Source organism: Entelurus aequoreus, linkage group LG03 (genome assembly GCF_033978785.1).
Source record: "Entelurus aequoreus isolate RoL-2023_Sb linkage group LG03, RoL_Eaeq_v1.1, whole genome shotgun sequence".
Lineage (NCBI taxonomy): Eukaryota > Metazoa > Chordata > Actinopteri > Syngnathiformes > Syngnathidae > Entelurus > Entelurus aequoreus.
Window position 1 is genome coordinate 66,389,420 of NC_084733.1, and position 18,089 is coordinate 66,407,508.

Here is an 18,089-nt window from a genome sequence, read left to right on the forward strand (position 1 = left end):
CCGCGGGCACCGCGTTGGTGACCCCTGGTATAGAGTGTAACCTAACATTGTATAGAGTGTAACCTAACATTGTATAGAGTGTAACCTAACATTGTATAGAGTGTAACCTAACATTGTATAGAGTGTAACTTGAAATACTGCATAGAGTGTAACCTAACATTGCATAGAGTGTAACCTAACATTGTATAGAGTGTAACCTAACATTGTTTAGAGTGTAACCTAACATTGTTTAGAGTGTAATCTAACATTGTAGAGTCTAACCTAACATTGTAGAGTCTAACCTAACATTGTATAGAGTCTAACCTAACATTGTTTAGAGTGTAACCTAACATTGTATAGAGTGTAACCTAACATTGTATAGAGTGTAACCTAACATTGTATAGAGTGTAACCTAACATTGTATAGAGTGTAACCTAACATTGTATAGAGTGTAACTTGAAATACTGTATAGATTGTAACCTAACATTGTATAGATTGTAACCTAACATTGTATAGATTGTAACCTAACATTGTATAGAGTGTAACCTAACATTGTATAGAGTGTAACCTAACATTGTATAGAGTGTAACTTGAAATACTGTATAGATTGTAACCTAACATTGTATAGATTGTAACCTAACATTGTATAGAGTCTAACCTAACATTGTATAGAGTCTAACCTAACATTGTATAGAGTGTAACTTGAAATACTGTATAGATTGTAACCTAACATTGTTTAGATTGTAACCTAACATTGTATAGAGTGTAACCTAACATTGTACAGATTGTAACCTAATATTTCTCTCTTTCTATCCCCGGCTGCACCAAATGATAATATAAATACATTTAATAAAGTCAAAATACAAGTAAGGCAACAAGAGAAGTATCCTACACTTCTCTTTTGTAAAGTAAATCTGAACAGCCGATATGGGCATCTACATCTGCTATATGATTTGCCCGAGAAGCTGGGCAGGACATTAAAAAAAAAAAATAAATAAAAAAATAAAAAATAAAATAATATTGTGTAGAGTGTAACTTGAAATACTGTATAGATTGTAACCTAACATTGTATAGATTGTAACCTAACATTGTGTAGATTGGAACGTAACATTGTGTAGATTGGAACGTAACATTGTGTAGATTGGAACGAAACATTGTATGGATTGTAACGTAACTTTGTATGGATTGTAACGTAACCTTGTATAGATTGTAATGTTGTATGGATTGTAACGTAACCTTGTATAGATTGTAACGTAACCTTGTATAGATTGTAACATAACCTTGTATAGATTGTAACGTATGGATTGTAACGTAACATTACTGTATATAGATTGTAATGTAACATTGTATAGATTGTAACGTACCATTGTATAGATTGTAACTCCACACATTGTATGAATTGCAACCTAACATTTAAAGTAACATATATAGATTGTAACCTGTTGGATAGATTGTGACCTAACAGGTTACAACATATGATGTTAGGTTACAATCTATACAATGTTACTTTAAATGTTAGGTTACAATCTATACAATGTTAAGTTACAATCTATACAATGTTAAATTACGATCTATACAATGTTATGTTACAATCAATACAATGTTATGTTACAATCAATACAATGTTAAGTTACAATCTATACAATGTTAAGTTACAATCTATACAATGTTAAGTTACAATCTATACAATGTTACTTTAAATGTTAGGTTACAATGTATACAATGTTAGGTTACCAAGTATACAATGTTAGGTTATAATCTATTAGGGGTGTAACGGTACACAAAAATTTCGGTTCGGTACGTACTTCGGTTTAGAGGTCACGGCTTGGTTCATTTTCGGTACAGTAAGAAAACAACAAAATATACATTTTTGTGTTATTTATTTACCAAATTTGCAAAATCTTCCACCAAAAATATTTTTCTTAGTGGAATATTTGATGTGAAGTAATCGGAACCTTGGATGGTTCAATAATTCATAATAACATTGATTTTGATTCAATATTATGTTTTGAGCAATGACAGTTTGAAAGAAAAAAAACAGCTTTATTTTATTAGTCAACATTGCAACTTTTTATAAAATTATATTTAACCTTTTAAGCTTTTTTATTTCACTTTTGTTATGTTTTTGTTTATTATAATTGTATTTTTAGAATGTGCTGTAGGCCTTTAAAACATTAACTGTGGGCTGCAAATGGCCTCCGGGGCACACTTTTGACACCACTGCTATAGATAATAAAAAATGTAATCTGATAAATCTATGGCTATAAAGCAGAGCCTGGCGACGCATGCGCGTTTATCATAACTCTCTCGCTGTCTGCCTCTCCCTCACGAAGGCTGCTGCGCGCACAATTTGTTTTGTTTTTAACCCCTTCTTAACCCTGAACGTACATTGAAAATACGCACAAACCTAACTCAAAATGCCGGACATTTGAGGCATTTAAGAAACCCCGCCCTGACAGCTTCGCAAAAGAGGACATGTCCGGTGAAAAGAGGACGTATGGTCAGTCTATCGTAGCCCGTTAGCTGCTAGCATGCGTGCGTTGTACCTCGGTGTGCATTGTTTACACAACGTGCGTTATGCTACTTAGTATGTCCGTGTGGAAACTCGTTCGGTACACCTCCGAACCGAACCGGAACTCCCGTACCGAAACGGTTCAATAATACAAACACACGTACCGTTACAGCCCTACAATCTATACAATGTTAAGTTAAAATCTATACAATGTTAGGTTACTATCTATACAATGTTAAGTTACAATCTATACAATAACATTGTGTACAATGTTAGGTTACAATCTATACAATAACATTGTGTACAATGTTAGGTTACAATCTATACAATAACATTGTATACAATGTTAGGTTACAATCTATACAATAACATTGTATACAATGTTAGGTTACAATCTATACAATAACATTGTATACAATGTTAGGTTACAATCTATACAATAACATTGTATACAATGTTAGGTTACAATCTATACAATAACATTGTATAGATTGTAATGGAACAATGTATAATTTGTAATGTAACATTGTATAGATTGAAACGTAACATTGTATAGGTTGTAACGTAACACATTGTATAGGTTGTACCATATTGTATGGATTGTAACATAACCCATTGTATGGATTGTAACATTTTGTATAGATTGTAATGTAACCCCTCATATAGATTGTAATGTAACCCTTTGTATAGATTGTAACATATTGTATAGCTTGTAACATATTGTATGGATTGTAACAAATGGTATAGATTGTAGCGTAACATACTGTATAGATTGTAACGTAACATATTGTATAGGTTGTAACGTAACCTATTGTATAGATTGTAACATATTGTATAGATGGTAGCGTAACATTTTGTATAGATTGTAACGTAACATTTATAGATGTAACATATAGTATGGATTGTAATGTGATATTTATAGATGTAACATAGTATGGATTGTAACGTTACATTTATGGATGTAACATATAGCATAGATTGTAACGCTACATTTATAGATGTAACATATATTATATATTGTAACGTAACAGTTTTAGATTGTAACATAGTATGGATTGTAACGTATCATAGTATAGATTGTAACGTAATATGTTATATATTGTAACGTAACAGTTTTAGATTGTAACGTAACATAGTATAGATTGTAACGTAATATATTGTATTAAGGTCAGGTCAGGTCTTATCCCTGCTACTGGTAAAATGTAACCCAGTACAACCTGCCGCATGGGTAAATGGGACCCGTCAGCCCAGAAAGGCGACCCATCTAGGAGAAGGTAAACTCCGATCCAAAACCGCCCCTGCCTTGTGGCATACCTTTCTAGGGGAAGGCTTCGGGAGTAAACCCTGAGAAAAAATCCGGAGATGGAGTCCCTAAGGTGGTCCACTGCTGGCTACAGCGGTGCACTGGCAACTCCTGCGACACTGTTGGTGCCAAATTGTACCAGCTCTTGCTGCTCCTTTGGATCCATCGTCAGTGTGAAGAGGGGGGTCCTGCTGCATGGGCAACAGCTTGACCTCCATACAATTCTGCCCTGGCTTGCGCCCTGGAGAGGTCACTCCAGCCTCGTGTCATAGCGTGGAAACAACAACGGGAAGCAACAGTCTACCGGTTATAAGCTACAATGCTCGATTGGCGTAGAGCATAGCGCCAGGGGTTGCTTCCGACGGTGGGAGAGATCCTTGAATTTCATTGGACAGCTACTGCCCGCCTTAAGCTGGGCAGCCCCCAGCCAATTAGGTGCTGTCCCGCCACAGTCTGCCTTCCTCATTGGGTGCATGGGGATTAGGAAAAAAACGACAAGCAGACTGCAAGACCTGCACCAAGCAAGAAAAAAAGTATGAAAAACAGGTGCCCACTCCTAAAAATGGGAAGCTGGAATGTCCGAACTATGACACCCGGACACTCAAACGATCTCCAAAACATCAGTGATGCTAGAAAAACGGCTGTCATTAACAATGAGCTACTGAGACTCCAGGTAGACATAGCTGCATTGCAAGAGACCCGCCTAGCCGACTCGGGAACCCTCAGGGAGAAAGACTTTACCTTCTTCTGGCAAGGAAAGAGTGCCGGAGACCGCAGAGAGCATGGAGTTGGATTCGCTGTCAGGAACACCTTGTTAAAGATGGTTGAACCAGGAGACAAAGGATCCGAACGCCTGATGACACTCCACCTCCACACCTCTGATGTCCCAGTGACCCTAGTCTGCGCATATGCTCCCACTCTTATGTCTACAGCAGAAGTTAAGGATACATTTTATGCCAACTTGAATGACGTCATCAAGAACATTCCCCCCAAGGAACATCTCATCATCCTTGGTGACTTCAATGCGAAAGTGGGTGCTGACCATGACTCATGGCCTTCCTGTCTTGGACACTTCGGAGTCGGCAAGGTCAATGACAATGGGCAACGGCTACTGGAGTTCTGTTCCTACCATAACCTTTGCGTGACCAACTCCTACTTTCAGACGAAACCACAGCACAAAGTGACATGGCGTCATCCCCGCTCAAAGCATTGGCATCAGCTAGACATGATCCTGATCCGACAAGCCAGCCTCAAGTTTGTGCTCGTTACTCGTAGTTACCACAGCGCAGACTGCGACACCGACCATTCACTTGTCTGTTGCAAGATCAGGCTACAACCAAAAATGTTTCACAACTCCAAACAGAAAGGCAAGCCCCGCATTGATTCCACCAGCATGCATCTTCCAGAGAAAGTAGAGGAGTTTGCCAAGTCTCTCAACAACATCCTATCTGAAGAACACCAGCACTACTCCGCCTCGGAGAAATGGGGCCACCTCAGGGAGACCATTCAGAAAGCAGCCCTTGCGACTTTTGGGAGGAAGATCTTCAAAAACAATGACTGGTTTGTTGCAAAGTCCAGCCAGATGACCCCCGTCATTGAAGCAAAGTGTGCTGCCCTCGCTGAATACAAACGCTCCCCAAATGTGAAGTCCCTGCAAGCACTGAGAACTACAAGAAGCAAAGTGCAACAGACTGCAAGACATTGTGCCAATGAATACTGGCAACAACTCAGTGAATCCATCCAGTCTGCAGCTACCTCAGGTAACATCAGGGTGATGTACGAGGGCATCAAGACTGCTCTGGGCCCAGCACAGAGCAAAACAGCCCCCCTAAAGACCACCAGTGGGGAAGTTATCACTGACAAGGGCAAGCAGATGGACAGATGGATAGTGCACTATTCAGAACTCTATTCCAGAGAGAACACTGTCGTCGCCTCAGCCCTTGATGCCATTGAACAGCTGCCCATCATTGAGGAATTAGATGCTGAACCAACACTTGCTGAACTTCACAAAGCGATCGACAGCTTAGCAACTGGCAAAGCACCTGGTACTGATGGCATCCCCCCAGACCTCATCAAGCGCTGTAAAGACACCCTCCTGCAGCCTTTGCATGATGTCCTCTGCCAGTGCTGGAAAGAGGGAGCCGTGCCGCAAGACATGAGAGATGCCAAGATTGTCACCCTTTACAAAAATAAGGGCGACAGGAGCGACTGTAACAATTACAGGGGCATCTCCCTCCTGAATATCGTAGGGAAACTCTATGCCCGTGTCGTGCTTGTCCGCCTTCAGAAACTTGCTGAGCGCGTTTACCCGGAATCTCAATGCGGCTTTCGAGCCAAGCGCTCTACAGTGGACATGATATTCTCTCTACGCCAACTTCAGGAGAAATGCAGGGAACAACAGAAGCCCCTGTACATAGCCTTCATTGACCTGACCAAGGCTTTTGACCTGGTTAGCAGAGAAGGGCTCTTCAGCCTCCTACCCAAGATTGGATGCCCTCCAAAGCTCCATAGTCTCATTAGATCGTTTCATGACGACATGAAGGCAACCATCCAGTATGAGGGTAGCATGTCCAACCCATTTGACATTAAGAGCGGAGTCAAGCAAGGTTGCGTCCTTGCTCCTACCCTTTTCGGCATATTCTTTGCCCTGCTCATCAAACATGCTTTTGGGACTGCAACAGAAGGGGTATATCTACGTACCAGATCTGACGGCCGACTTTTCAACCTAGCCCGTCTTAAAGCAAGGACCAAAGTCCGTGAGACAATCATCCGGGACATGCTCTTTGCTGATGGTGCCGCTGTCATTTCGCACAGTGAACAAGAACTCCAGTGCCTTATGGACAGATTCTCCCAGGCCTGCAAAGACTTTGGGCTTACCATCAGCCTAAAAAAGACCAATGTGCTGAGTCAGGAAGTGGACACTCCACCAGCCATCACAATCGATGAGTACCAACTCAAAGTTGTACACCAATTTACATACCTGGGATCCACCATCAGTGACAATCTGTCCCTCGATGGTGAGATCAACAAACGTATCGGCAAGGCTGCCACAACCCTAGGGCGCCTCACGACCCGCGTCTGGGAGAACCGGAAGCTGACAACTCCTACCAAGATGGCAGTGTACAAGGCCTGCATTGTCAGCACTCTTCTCTACGGCAGCGAAACATGGACAACATACTCCAAACAGGAGCGCAAACTGAACACCTTCCACATGAGCTGCCTTCGCCGCATCCTCGGCATCCATTGGAGTGACAAGGTGACGAATGCCCAGGTCCTCGAACGCGCTGGTCTTCCTACCATGTTCACGCTGCTCAGACAACGCAGGCTGCGTTGGCTCGGCCACGTGTGCCGTATGGAGGATGGACGTATCCCAAAGGACATCCTGTATGGCGAACTTGCCTCTGGCAAGAGATCTGTTGGCCGGCCAAAACTGCGCTTCAAAGATGTCTGCAAGCGGGACATGAAAGCCCTGGACATCAACACTGAACATTGGGAAGATGCAGCAGCTGACCGCAGCAAATGGCGCGGTGTCCTTCACAAACAGCTGAAGACTGGCGAGGAAAAGATCCATGCCACAGCCAATAAAAAAAGAACCAAGCGGAAGACACGCACTCCTGCAGTTGCGCCTTCCAGCTACATCTGCAGTAAATGCGGCCGGGTTTGCCTCTCCCACATCGGACTCATAAGCCACAGCAGGCGTTGTCGCTGAGTTTAAACTTGACCTCTGGACTGGCGCAGTTTCCATAGTCGTTACGACTGACGGAGGCCTGCTGATGAATATATTGTATAGATTGTAACATATAGATTTTAACGTATTGTATAGATTTTAACGTAACATATTGTATAGATTGTAACATTGTACAGATTGTAACATGTTGTACAGATTGTAATGTAACCCCTTGTATAGATTGTAATGTAACCCCCTGTATAGAATGTAACATTTTGTATAGATTGTAACATCTTGTATAGATTGTAACAAACTGTATAGATTGTGGTGTAACATTTTGGATGGATTGTAATGTAACATTTATAGATGTAACATAGTATGGATTGTAACGTGACATTTATAGATCTAACATAGTATGGATTGTAACGTTACATTTACAGATGTAACATATAGTATAGATTGTAACGTTACATTTACAGATGTAACATATAGTATGTATTGTAACTAGGGCTGCAACTAACGATTAATTTGATAATCGATTAATCTGTCGATTATTACTTCGATTAATCAATTAATAATCGGATAAAAGAGACAAACTACATTTCTATCCTTTCCAGTATTTTATTGAAAAAAAACAGCATACTGGCGCCATGTTCTTTCAACTTGCCAAATAAAACAAGGAAAATGTTACAAAAATGCACACTTTTGACACCCCTGCTATAGATAATAAAAAATTAAATCTGATAAATCTATCGATAAAAAGCAGACCCAGGCGACGCATGCGCCTTTATTATAACTCTCTCGCTCTCTGTCTCTGCCACTCTCTCACGAATGCTGCTGCGCGCACAATTTGTTTAGTTTTCAACCCCTTCTTAACCCTGAACGTACATTGTTAATACACGCAACCATAACTCAAAATGCCGGACATTTGAGGCATTTAAGAAACACCACCCGGACAGCCCCGCAAAAGAGGACATGTCCGGTGAAAAGAGGTCATGTCCGGTGAAAAGAGGACGTATGGTCAGTCTATCCTAGCCAGACGTGTCCTCTTTTGCTAGCATGCTAGCAGCTAACGAGCTACGATAGACTGACCATATGTCCTCTTTTCACCGGACATGTCCTCTTTTGCGGAGCTGTCAGGGCGGAGTTTCTTAAATGCCTCAAATGTCCGGCATTTTGAGTATTGTTTACACAACGTGCAGTACGCTACTTAATATGTCCGTGTGGAAACTCGTTCGGTACACCTCCGAACCGAAACCCCCGTACCGAAACGGTTCGATACAAACACACTTACCGTTACACCCCTATTATTTTGATTGTTTCTCAGCTGTTTGTAAATGTTGCAGTTTATAAATAAAGGTTAAACTAAAAAAATAAAACGTAGCCTCAGCGCATGCGCACAGCATAGGTCCAACGAATCGATGACTAAATTAATTATTTTTATAATGGATTTTAATCGATTTAACCGATTAGTTGTTGCAGCCCTAATTGTAACGTAACAGTTTTAGATTGTAAAATAGTATGGATTGTAACATAGTATGGATTGTAACGTAACATGGTATAGATTGTAATGTAACATATTGTATAGCTTTTAACATATTGTAACGTAACATACTGTATAGATTGTAACATTGTATAGATTGTAACGTAACCTGTTGTATAGATTGTAACATATTGTCTAGATTGTAACATAAACCATTGTATGGATTTTAACGTAACCCATTGTATGGATTGTAACGTAACCCATTGTGTAGATTGTAACATAACCCATTGTATAGATTGTAATGTAACCCATTGTATAGATTGTAACATATTGTATAGATTGTAATATATTGTATGGACTGTAACATTGTATAGATTGTAACATATTGAATAGACTGTAACGCAACATATTGTACAGATTGTAACATATTGTATAGATTGTAACATATTGAATAGAATTCAACGCAACATATTGTACACATTGTAACATATTGTTTGGATTGTAACATATTGTATACATTGTAACATACTGTACAGATTGTAACATATTGTATAGATTGTAACGTAACCTGTTGTTTAGATTGTAACATATTGTATAGATTGTAACGTAACCTATTGAATAGATTGTAAAGTAACCCATTGAATAGATTGTAACTGGGGCTGCAACTAATTTTTTGATAATCGATTAATCTGTCGATTATTACTTCGATTAATCGATTAATAATCGGATGAAAGAGACAAACTACATTTCTATCCTTTCCAGTATTTTATTGAAAAAAAAAACAGCATACTGGCACCATACATATTTTGATTATTGTTTCTGAGCTGTTTGTAAATGTTGCAGTTTATAAATAAAGGTTTATAAAAAAATAAAATAAAAAAAAGTAGCCTCTGCGCATGCGCATAGCATAGATCCAACGAATCGATGACTAAATTAATCGCCAACTATTTTTATAATCGATTTAATCGATAAGTTGTTGCAGCCCTAATCGTAACATATTGTATAGATTGTAACATATTGTATAGATTGTAATGTAACTTATTGTGTAGATTGTAACATTGTATTGAATGTAACGTAAAATTGTATAGATTGTAACATATTGCATAGATTGTAACATATTGTATAGATTGTAACGTAACCCATTGTATAGATTGTAACATAATGAATAGAATGTAACGCAACATATTGTACAGATTGTAACATATTGTATAGATTGTAACATGTTGAATATAATGTAACGCAACATATTGTACAGATTTTAACATATTGAATAGAATGTAACACAACATATTGTGCAGATTGTAACGTAGTATAGATTGTAACATATTGTATACATTGTAACATACTGTACAGATTGTAACATATTGTATACATTGTAACATTTTGAATAGCTTGTAACATTTTGAATAGCTTGTAACGTAACATTTTATAGATTGTAATGTAACATTGTATAGATTGTAACATATTTTAGAGATTGTAACGTAACCTGTTTAGATTGTAACATATTGTATAGATTGTAACGTAACATGTTGTTTAGACTGTACATATCGTATAAATTGTAACGTAACATATTGTGTAGATTGTAACATATTGTATAGATTGTAACGTAACATATTATATAGATTGTAACGTAACATTTTATAGATTGTAACGTAACATTGTATAGATTGTAACATTTATAGATTAAAACGTAACATTTTATAGATTGTAACGTAATATATTGTATAGATTGTGACGTAACATATTGTATAGATTGTGACGTAATATATGGTATATATTGTGATGTAACATATGGTATAGATTTTAACGTAACATATGGTATAGATTCTAATACATTGTATAGATTTTAATGTAACATTTGTATAGATTGTAATGTAACGTATTGTGTAGATTGTAACGTTTTGTATAGATTGTAACATTGTATAGAATGTAACATAACATTTTTATAGATTGTAACATATTGTATAGATTGTAACATATTGTATAGATGCAACTTATAATATAGATTGTAACGTAAAAGTGAATAATTTTAGTTCTGTTTGCTACTTTCAGTGGATGAATACATCACCATCGCTAAAGACAAACACGGATACAACATGGAACAGGTGCACGACTACGTTACTCATTACAATCTCTTCACTCTTATGTTACTACAATTTCTTCACTATTATGTTACTCAGTACTGTCTAGCTTAGTTGAATGACTACATGAGGCAGGTTAGGTGAATGACTACATGAGGCAGGTTAGGTGAATGACTACATGAGTAGGGTTGGGTATCGTTTGAATTCGAACGATTCCGATTCTTTGTTTCGATTCCGATTCCTGACCAATCTGGATTCCGATTCTTCTTGTACCATGCCGGGATCAATGTGTTTGACAGGTAGTCTCTGGAAGGTGGTATGTATTTTGGGTTGAGAGTTTTCACCATATCCCTGCAAACATAAACAAACATGTAATGTTGCTGTTACTGTTTAGCCCAGTATCAATTAGCATAGCTCTAACGTTATTGCTTAACTAACCTAAATGTTGGAGATTCCACCTCTGAAAAGGGATGCAGTCTTTTGACTGTGTGCAGTGACCTTTCTATGGCACTCTTCCGTCTGTGGCACCGACATCTTCCCCATTGCCGCTACGGTGAACGGAGTACGCTGAGCACATCACGGAGCCTGGCTAGCAGGTTGTAAATTGTCTATGAAAAAATATGCGGGCTTATTTGTTAGCTGCCTCAACGTTGGCGCAAAACACATTATTTATTGCATATATTCTATATATAGTTTTACTTACCGGATTCGGACTGCAGTGCAGTCACCGAGGTGCCAGGCTGGGCGTCGGAGGCAGAGGACGACGGTTGGCACAGCGCGTCGAAGACGGGACACACATTTATTTGTACTCCATGAACTCGGAGGTGCTTCATCATGTTCGACGTGCACCCTCCTAAGCACGAAACAGTCCTGTCGCATGTGTTACATTTCGCCGATATTTCATTTTTTTTAGTAAAATAAAGCCACACTTTTGACCGCCGACGCCCGCTATCCATGCTTGACTGACTCGCTCGGCTACATAGGCTCGGCTATGCTAACACTTCCGGCGGTGGGCGCTTCTTCGTTGGTGTTCAGCGGCTTCTTCTTCCGGTCGGCGGACTTATTCTTTTTTTCCGGTCGGCGGACTGGGTATCGAAACTAGGAATCGAAATTTAAACTTTTGAACGATTCCGGCAGAATCGGAAAGTTAGTCCCGGTTCCAATCGATACTCGATACCCAACCCTATACATGAGGCATGTTACGTGAATGACTACATGAGGCAGGTTAGGTGAATGATTACATGAGGCAGGTTAAGTGAATGACTACATGAGGCATGTTACGTGAATGACTACATGAGGCATGTTACGTGAATGACTACATGAGGCATGTTACGTGAATGACTATATGAGGCAGGTTACGTGACTACATGAGGCAGGTTACGTGAATGACTACATGAGGCATGTTAGGCGAATGGCTACATGACGCATGTTAGGTGAATGGCTACTTGAGGCAGGTTAGGTGAATGTCTACATGAGGCAGGTTAGGTGAATGACAACATGAGGCAGGTTAGGTGAATGACAACATAAGGCAGGTTATGTGAATGTCTACATGAGGCAGGTTACGTGAATGACTACATGAGGCAGGTTACGTGAATGACTACATGAGGCAGGTTACGTGAGTGACTACATGAGGCAGGTTACGTGAGTGACTACATGAGGCAGGTTACGTGAATGTCTACATGAGGCAGGTTACATGAATGTCTACATGAGGCAGGTTACATGAATGTCTACATGAGGCAGTTTAGGTGAATGACTACATGAGGCAGGTTAGGCGAATGATTACATGAAGCAGGTTAGGTGAATGACTATGAGGCAGGTTAGGTGAACGACGACATGAGGCAGGTTACGTGAATGTCTACATGAGGCAGGTTAGGTGAATGACTACATGAGGCATGTTAGGTGAATGTCTACATGAGGCATGTTAGGTGAATGTCTACATGAGGCATGTTAGGTGAATGTCTACATGAGGCATTTTAGGGGAGTGTCTACATGAGGCATGTTAGGTGAATAACTACATGAAGCAGGTTATGTGAAGGTTAAGTGAATGACTACATGAGGCAGGTTAGGTGAATGACTACATGAGGCAGGTTGGGTGAATGACTACATGAGGCAGGTTGGGTGAATGACTACATGAGGCAGGTTAGGAGAATGACTACATGAGGCAGGTTGGGTGAATGACTACATGAGGCATGTAGTCATTCATGAGGCAAGTTAGGTGAATGACTATCTGAGGCAGGTGAATGACTACATGATTAGGTGAATGACTACATGATGCAGGTTAGGTGAATGACTACATGATTAGGTGGATGACAACATGATGCAGGTTAGGTGAAAGACTACATGATTAGGTGAATGACTACATGAGTCAGGTAAATGACTACATGAGTCAGGTAAATGACTACATGAGTCAGGTAAATGACTCCATGGTTAGGTAAATGACTCCATGGTTAGGTGAAAGACTACATGATTAGGTGAATGACTACATGATTAGGTAAATGACTACATGAGTCAGGTAAATGACTTCATGAGTCAGGTAAATGACTCCATGGTTAGGTAAATGTCTCCATGGTTAGGTGAATGACTACATGATTAGGTGAATGACTACATGGTTAGGTAAATTACTACATGATTAGGTGAATGTACTCATTCAAATGTCTACATGAGGCAGGTTAGGTGAATGACTACATGAAGCAGGTTAGGTGAATGACTACATGAGGCAGGTTAGGTGAACGACTATAGGAGGCAGGTTACGTGAATATCTACATGAGGCATGTTAGGTGAATGACTACATGAGGCAGGTTAGGTGAATGACTACATGAGGTGAGTCATGTTACATGAATGTCTACATGAGGCAGGTTACATGAATGTCTACATGAGGCAGGTTACATTAATGTCTACATGAGGCAGTTTAGGTGAATGACTACATGAGGCAGGTTAGGCGAATGATTACATGAAGCAGGTTAGGTGAACGACGACATGAGGCAGGTTAGGTGAACGACGACATGAGGCAGGTTACGTGAATGTCTACATGAGGCAGGTTAGGTGAATGACTACATGAGGCATGTTAGGTGAATGTCTACATGAGGCATGTTAGGTGAATGTCTACATGAGGCATTTTAGGGGAGTGTCTACATGAGGCATGTTAGGTGAATGACTACATGAAGCAGGTTATGTGAAGGTTAAGTGAATGACTACATGAGGCAGGTTAGGTGAATGACTACATAAGGCAGGTTGGGTGAATGACTACATGAGGCAGGTTGGGTGAATGACTACATGAGGCAGGTTAGGAGAATGACTACATGAGGCAGGTTGGGTGAATGACTACATGAGGCATGTAGTCATTCATGAGGCAAGTTAGGTGAATGACTATCTGAGGCAGGTGACTGACTACATGATTAGGTGAATGACTACATGATGCAGGTTATGTGAATGACTACATGATTAGGTGGATGACAACATGATGCAGGTTAGGTGAAAGACTACATGATTAGGTGAATGACTACATGATTAGGTGAATGACTACATGAGTCAGGTAAATGACTACATGAGTCAGGTAAATGACTACATGGTTAGGTAAATGACTCCATGGTTAGGTGAAAGACTACATGATTAGGTGAATGACTACATGATTAGGTAAATGACTACATGAGTCAGGTAAATGACTACATGAGTCAGGTAAATGACTCCATGGTTAGGTGAATGACTACATGATTAGGTGAATGACTACATGGTTAGGTAAATTACTACATGATTAGGTGAATGTACTCATTCAAATGTCTACATGAGGCAGGTTAGGTGAATGACTACATGAAGCAGGTTAGGTGAATGACTATATGAGGCAGGTTAGGTGAATGACTACATGAGGCAGGTTAGGTGAACGACTATAGGAGGCAGGTTACGTGAATATCTACATGAGGCATGTTAGGTGAATGACTACATGAGGCAGGTTAGGTGAATGACTACATGAGGTGAGTCAGGTTACATGAATGTCTACATGAGGCAGGTTAGGTGAATGACAACATGAGGCAGGTTCGTGGAAGACTACATGAGGCAGGTTAGGTGAATGACTACATGAGGTGAGTCAGGTTACATGAATGTCTACATGAGGCAGGTTAGGTGAATGACAACATGAGGCAGGTTCGTGAAAGACTACATGAGGCAGGTTAGGTGTATGACTACATGAGGCAGGTTAGGTGAATGACTACATGAGGCAGGTTAGGTGAATGACTACATGAGGCATGTTTGGTGAATGACAACATGAGGCAGGTTAGGTGAATGACTACATGATGCAGGTTAGATTAATGACTACATGATTAGGTGGATGACAACATGATGCAGGTTAGGTGAATGACTACATGATTAGGTGAATGATGACATGGTTAGGTGAATGACGACATGAGTCAGGTGACTGATATTATGATTAGGTGAATGACTACATGTTTAAGTGAATGACTACATGAGGCAGGTGAATGACTATATGATGAGGTGAATTACTACATCATTAGGTGAATGACTACATGAGGCAAGTTAGGTGAATGACTACATGACTAGGTGAATGATTACATGATTAGGTGAATGACTACACGAGTCAGGTAAATGACTACATGAGGCAGGTTAGGTAAATGACTACATGAGTCAGGTAAATGACTACATGAGGCAGGTTAGGTAAATGACTACATGAGTCAGGTGAATCACTCCATGATTAAGTGAATGACTACATGAGGCAGGTGAATGATTACATGAGTCAGGTGAATGAGAAAGGCTAGGTAAATGACTACGTGATGAGGTGAATGACCACATGATTAGGTGAATGACTACATGAGGCAGGTTAGGTGAATGACTACATGAGTCAGGTGAATGACTGTATGAGTCAGGCGAATGGCTACATGATTAGGTTGACTACATGAGGAAGGTGAATGACCACATGATTAGGTGAATGACTACATGAGGCAGGTTAGGCGAATGGCTACATGATTAGGTTGACTACATGAGGAAGGTGAATGACTACATGAGGCAGGTGAATGACTACATGATTAGGTGAATGACTACATGATTAAGTGAATTACTACATCAGTCAGGTGAATGACTACAGGATTCTTCCAGGCCCTGGGTATGTTGTTTTGGCACCAGCACAACGTGGAGAAGTCCTTGGCCGACCTTCCAAACTTCACCCCCTTCCCTGACGAGTGGAGCGTGGAGGACCGGGTTCTGTTCGAGCAGGCCTTCAGCTTCCACGGGAAGAGCTTCCGCCGCATCCAGCAGATGGTAGATGTCAGATGGCAGGTGTCAGCATGTGGTCATGTGACAAGTCCACTTCCTGTTTGCTTCTCCAGCTCCCTGACAAGTCCATGGCCAGCCTGGTGCGCTTCTACTACTCGTGGAAGAAGAGCCGCACCAGGACCAGTGTGATGGACCGACACCACCGCAGAGTCAAGCGGGATAAAGACGACAGGTGAATAAAAAAACACACACAGCTGTGGTCCCGCCCACATGGTCTCAGGGTGTGTGTGTTTTTTAGTGATGACGAGAGTCGTGGAAACGCTGCCAGTGATTTGGAGTCCACTCACATCAAAGACGCCCCCAAGGAGGTCAACTCTTTTCCGAGTACTACATGGAGTACTACTACCAAATACATGAATACTTTTTCTTCCTCCATTTAGTTGACTTCTGGGACCTGTGACAAGTCAGAGGTGAAAACTGCTGTTGGACTCAAAGTAAGAACCTACACCTGCAATTTTACTCCAATGTTGTGTTTTTCTCAAATATTGTGTTACTCAGCACTTTTTCTTTTCTGACATCATCTGAATTAATGCACGCCCTCATGTTGCAGCACGATGATGCACACCCTCCATGTGGCAACATGTTAATGCAAACTCTGATATTGCAGCTCAATAATGCACACACTCATGTTGCATCATGATGATGCACACTCTCATATTGCATTACGGAGCAGGTTAGATTAATGATTACATGATTAGGTGGATGACAACATGATGCAGGTTAGGTGAATGACTACATGATTAGGTGAATGACGACATATTTAGGTGAATGATGACATGAGGCAGGTGAATGACTACATGAGTCAGGTGACTGACATGATTAGTTGAATGACTACATGATTAGGTGAATGACTACATGAGGCAGGTGAATGACTACATGAGGCAGGTGAATGACTACATGAGGCAAGTGAATGACTACATGTGGCAAATGTTAATGCACACCCCCATGTTGCGGCATGTTAATGCACACCATGCTGCAACATGTTAATGCACACCCTCATTTTGCAGCTCAATAATGCACACACTCATGTTGCATCACGATGATGCACACCATGTGGCAACATGTTAATGCACTCTCATATCGCATAATGATGATGCACACCCTCATGTTGCAACATGTTAATGCACACCCTCATATTGCAGCTCAATAATGCACACACTCATTTTGCATCAGGATGATTCACACCCTAATGTGGCAAGATGTTAATGCACACCCTCATATTGCAGCATAGTATTGCACACCCTCATGTGGCAAATGTTAATGCACACCCCCATGTTGCAGCATGTTGATGCACACCGTCATGTTACAGCATTATAATGCACACCCACATGTTACAGCATGATAATGCACACCCTCATGTTGCATATACAATGATGCACACCCTCATGTGGCAACATGTTAATGCACACTCAAATTGCAGCTCAATAATGCACACACTCATGTTGCATCATGATGATGCACACCCTTCATGTGGCAAATGTTAATGCACACCCCCATGTTGCAGCATGTTAATGCACACCCTCATGTTTTAGCACGATAATACACACCCTCATGTTGCATATACGGTGATGCACACCCTCATGTGGCATCACAATGATGCACACCCTCATGTGGCAACATGTTAATGCACACCCTCATATTGCAGCACTGTATTAAACACCCTCATGTGGCAAATGTTAATGCACACCCTCATATTGTAGCACAGTATTAAACACCCTCATGTGGCAAATGTTAATGCACCCCCCCATGTTGCAGCATGATAATGCACAACCTTATGTTGCAGC

At 40.5% G+C, this 18,089-nt stretch overlaps 1 protein-coding gene across 1 annotated transcript in view; it reads left to right on the forward strand.

Moving 5' to 3' along the window:
- LOC133646766 (REST corepressor 1-like) overlaps positions 1–18,089 on the forward strand; it is a 56,693-nt gene that overhangs the window by 848 nt on the left and 37,756 nt on the right. The window contains exons 2-6 of the mRNA XM_062042519.1: positions 10,997–11,049; positions 16,129–16,290; positions 16,359–16,477; positions 16,544–16,613; positions 16,686–16,739. Of these exons, the coding sequence (XP_061898503.1) occupies positions 10,997–11,049; positions 16,129–16,290; positions 16,359–16,477; positions 16,544–16,613; positions 16,686–16,739 (458 nt within the window). The remainder of the gene's footprint in view (positions 1–10,996; positions 11,050–16,128; positions 16,291–16,358; positions 16,478–16,543; positions 16,614–16,685; positions 16,740–18,089) is intronic.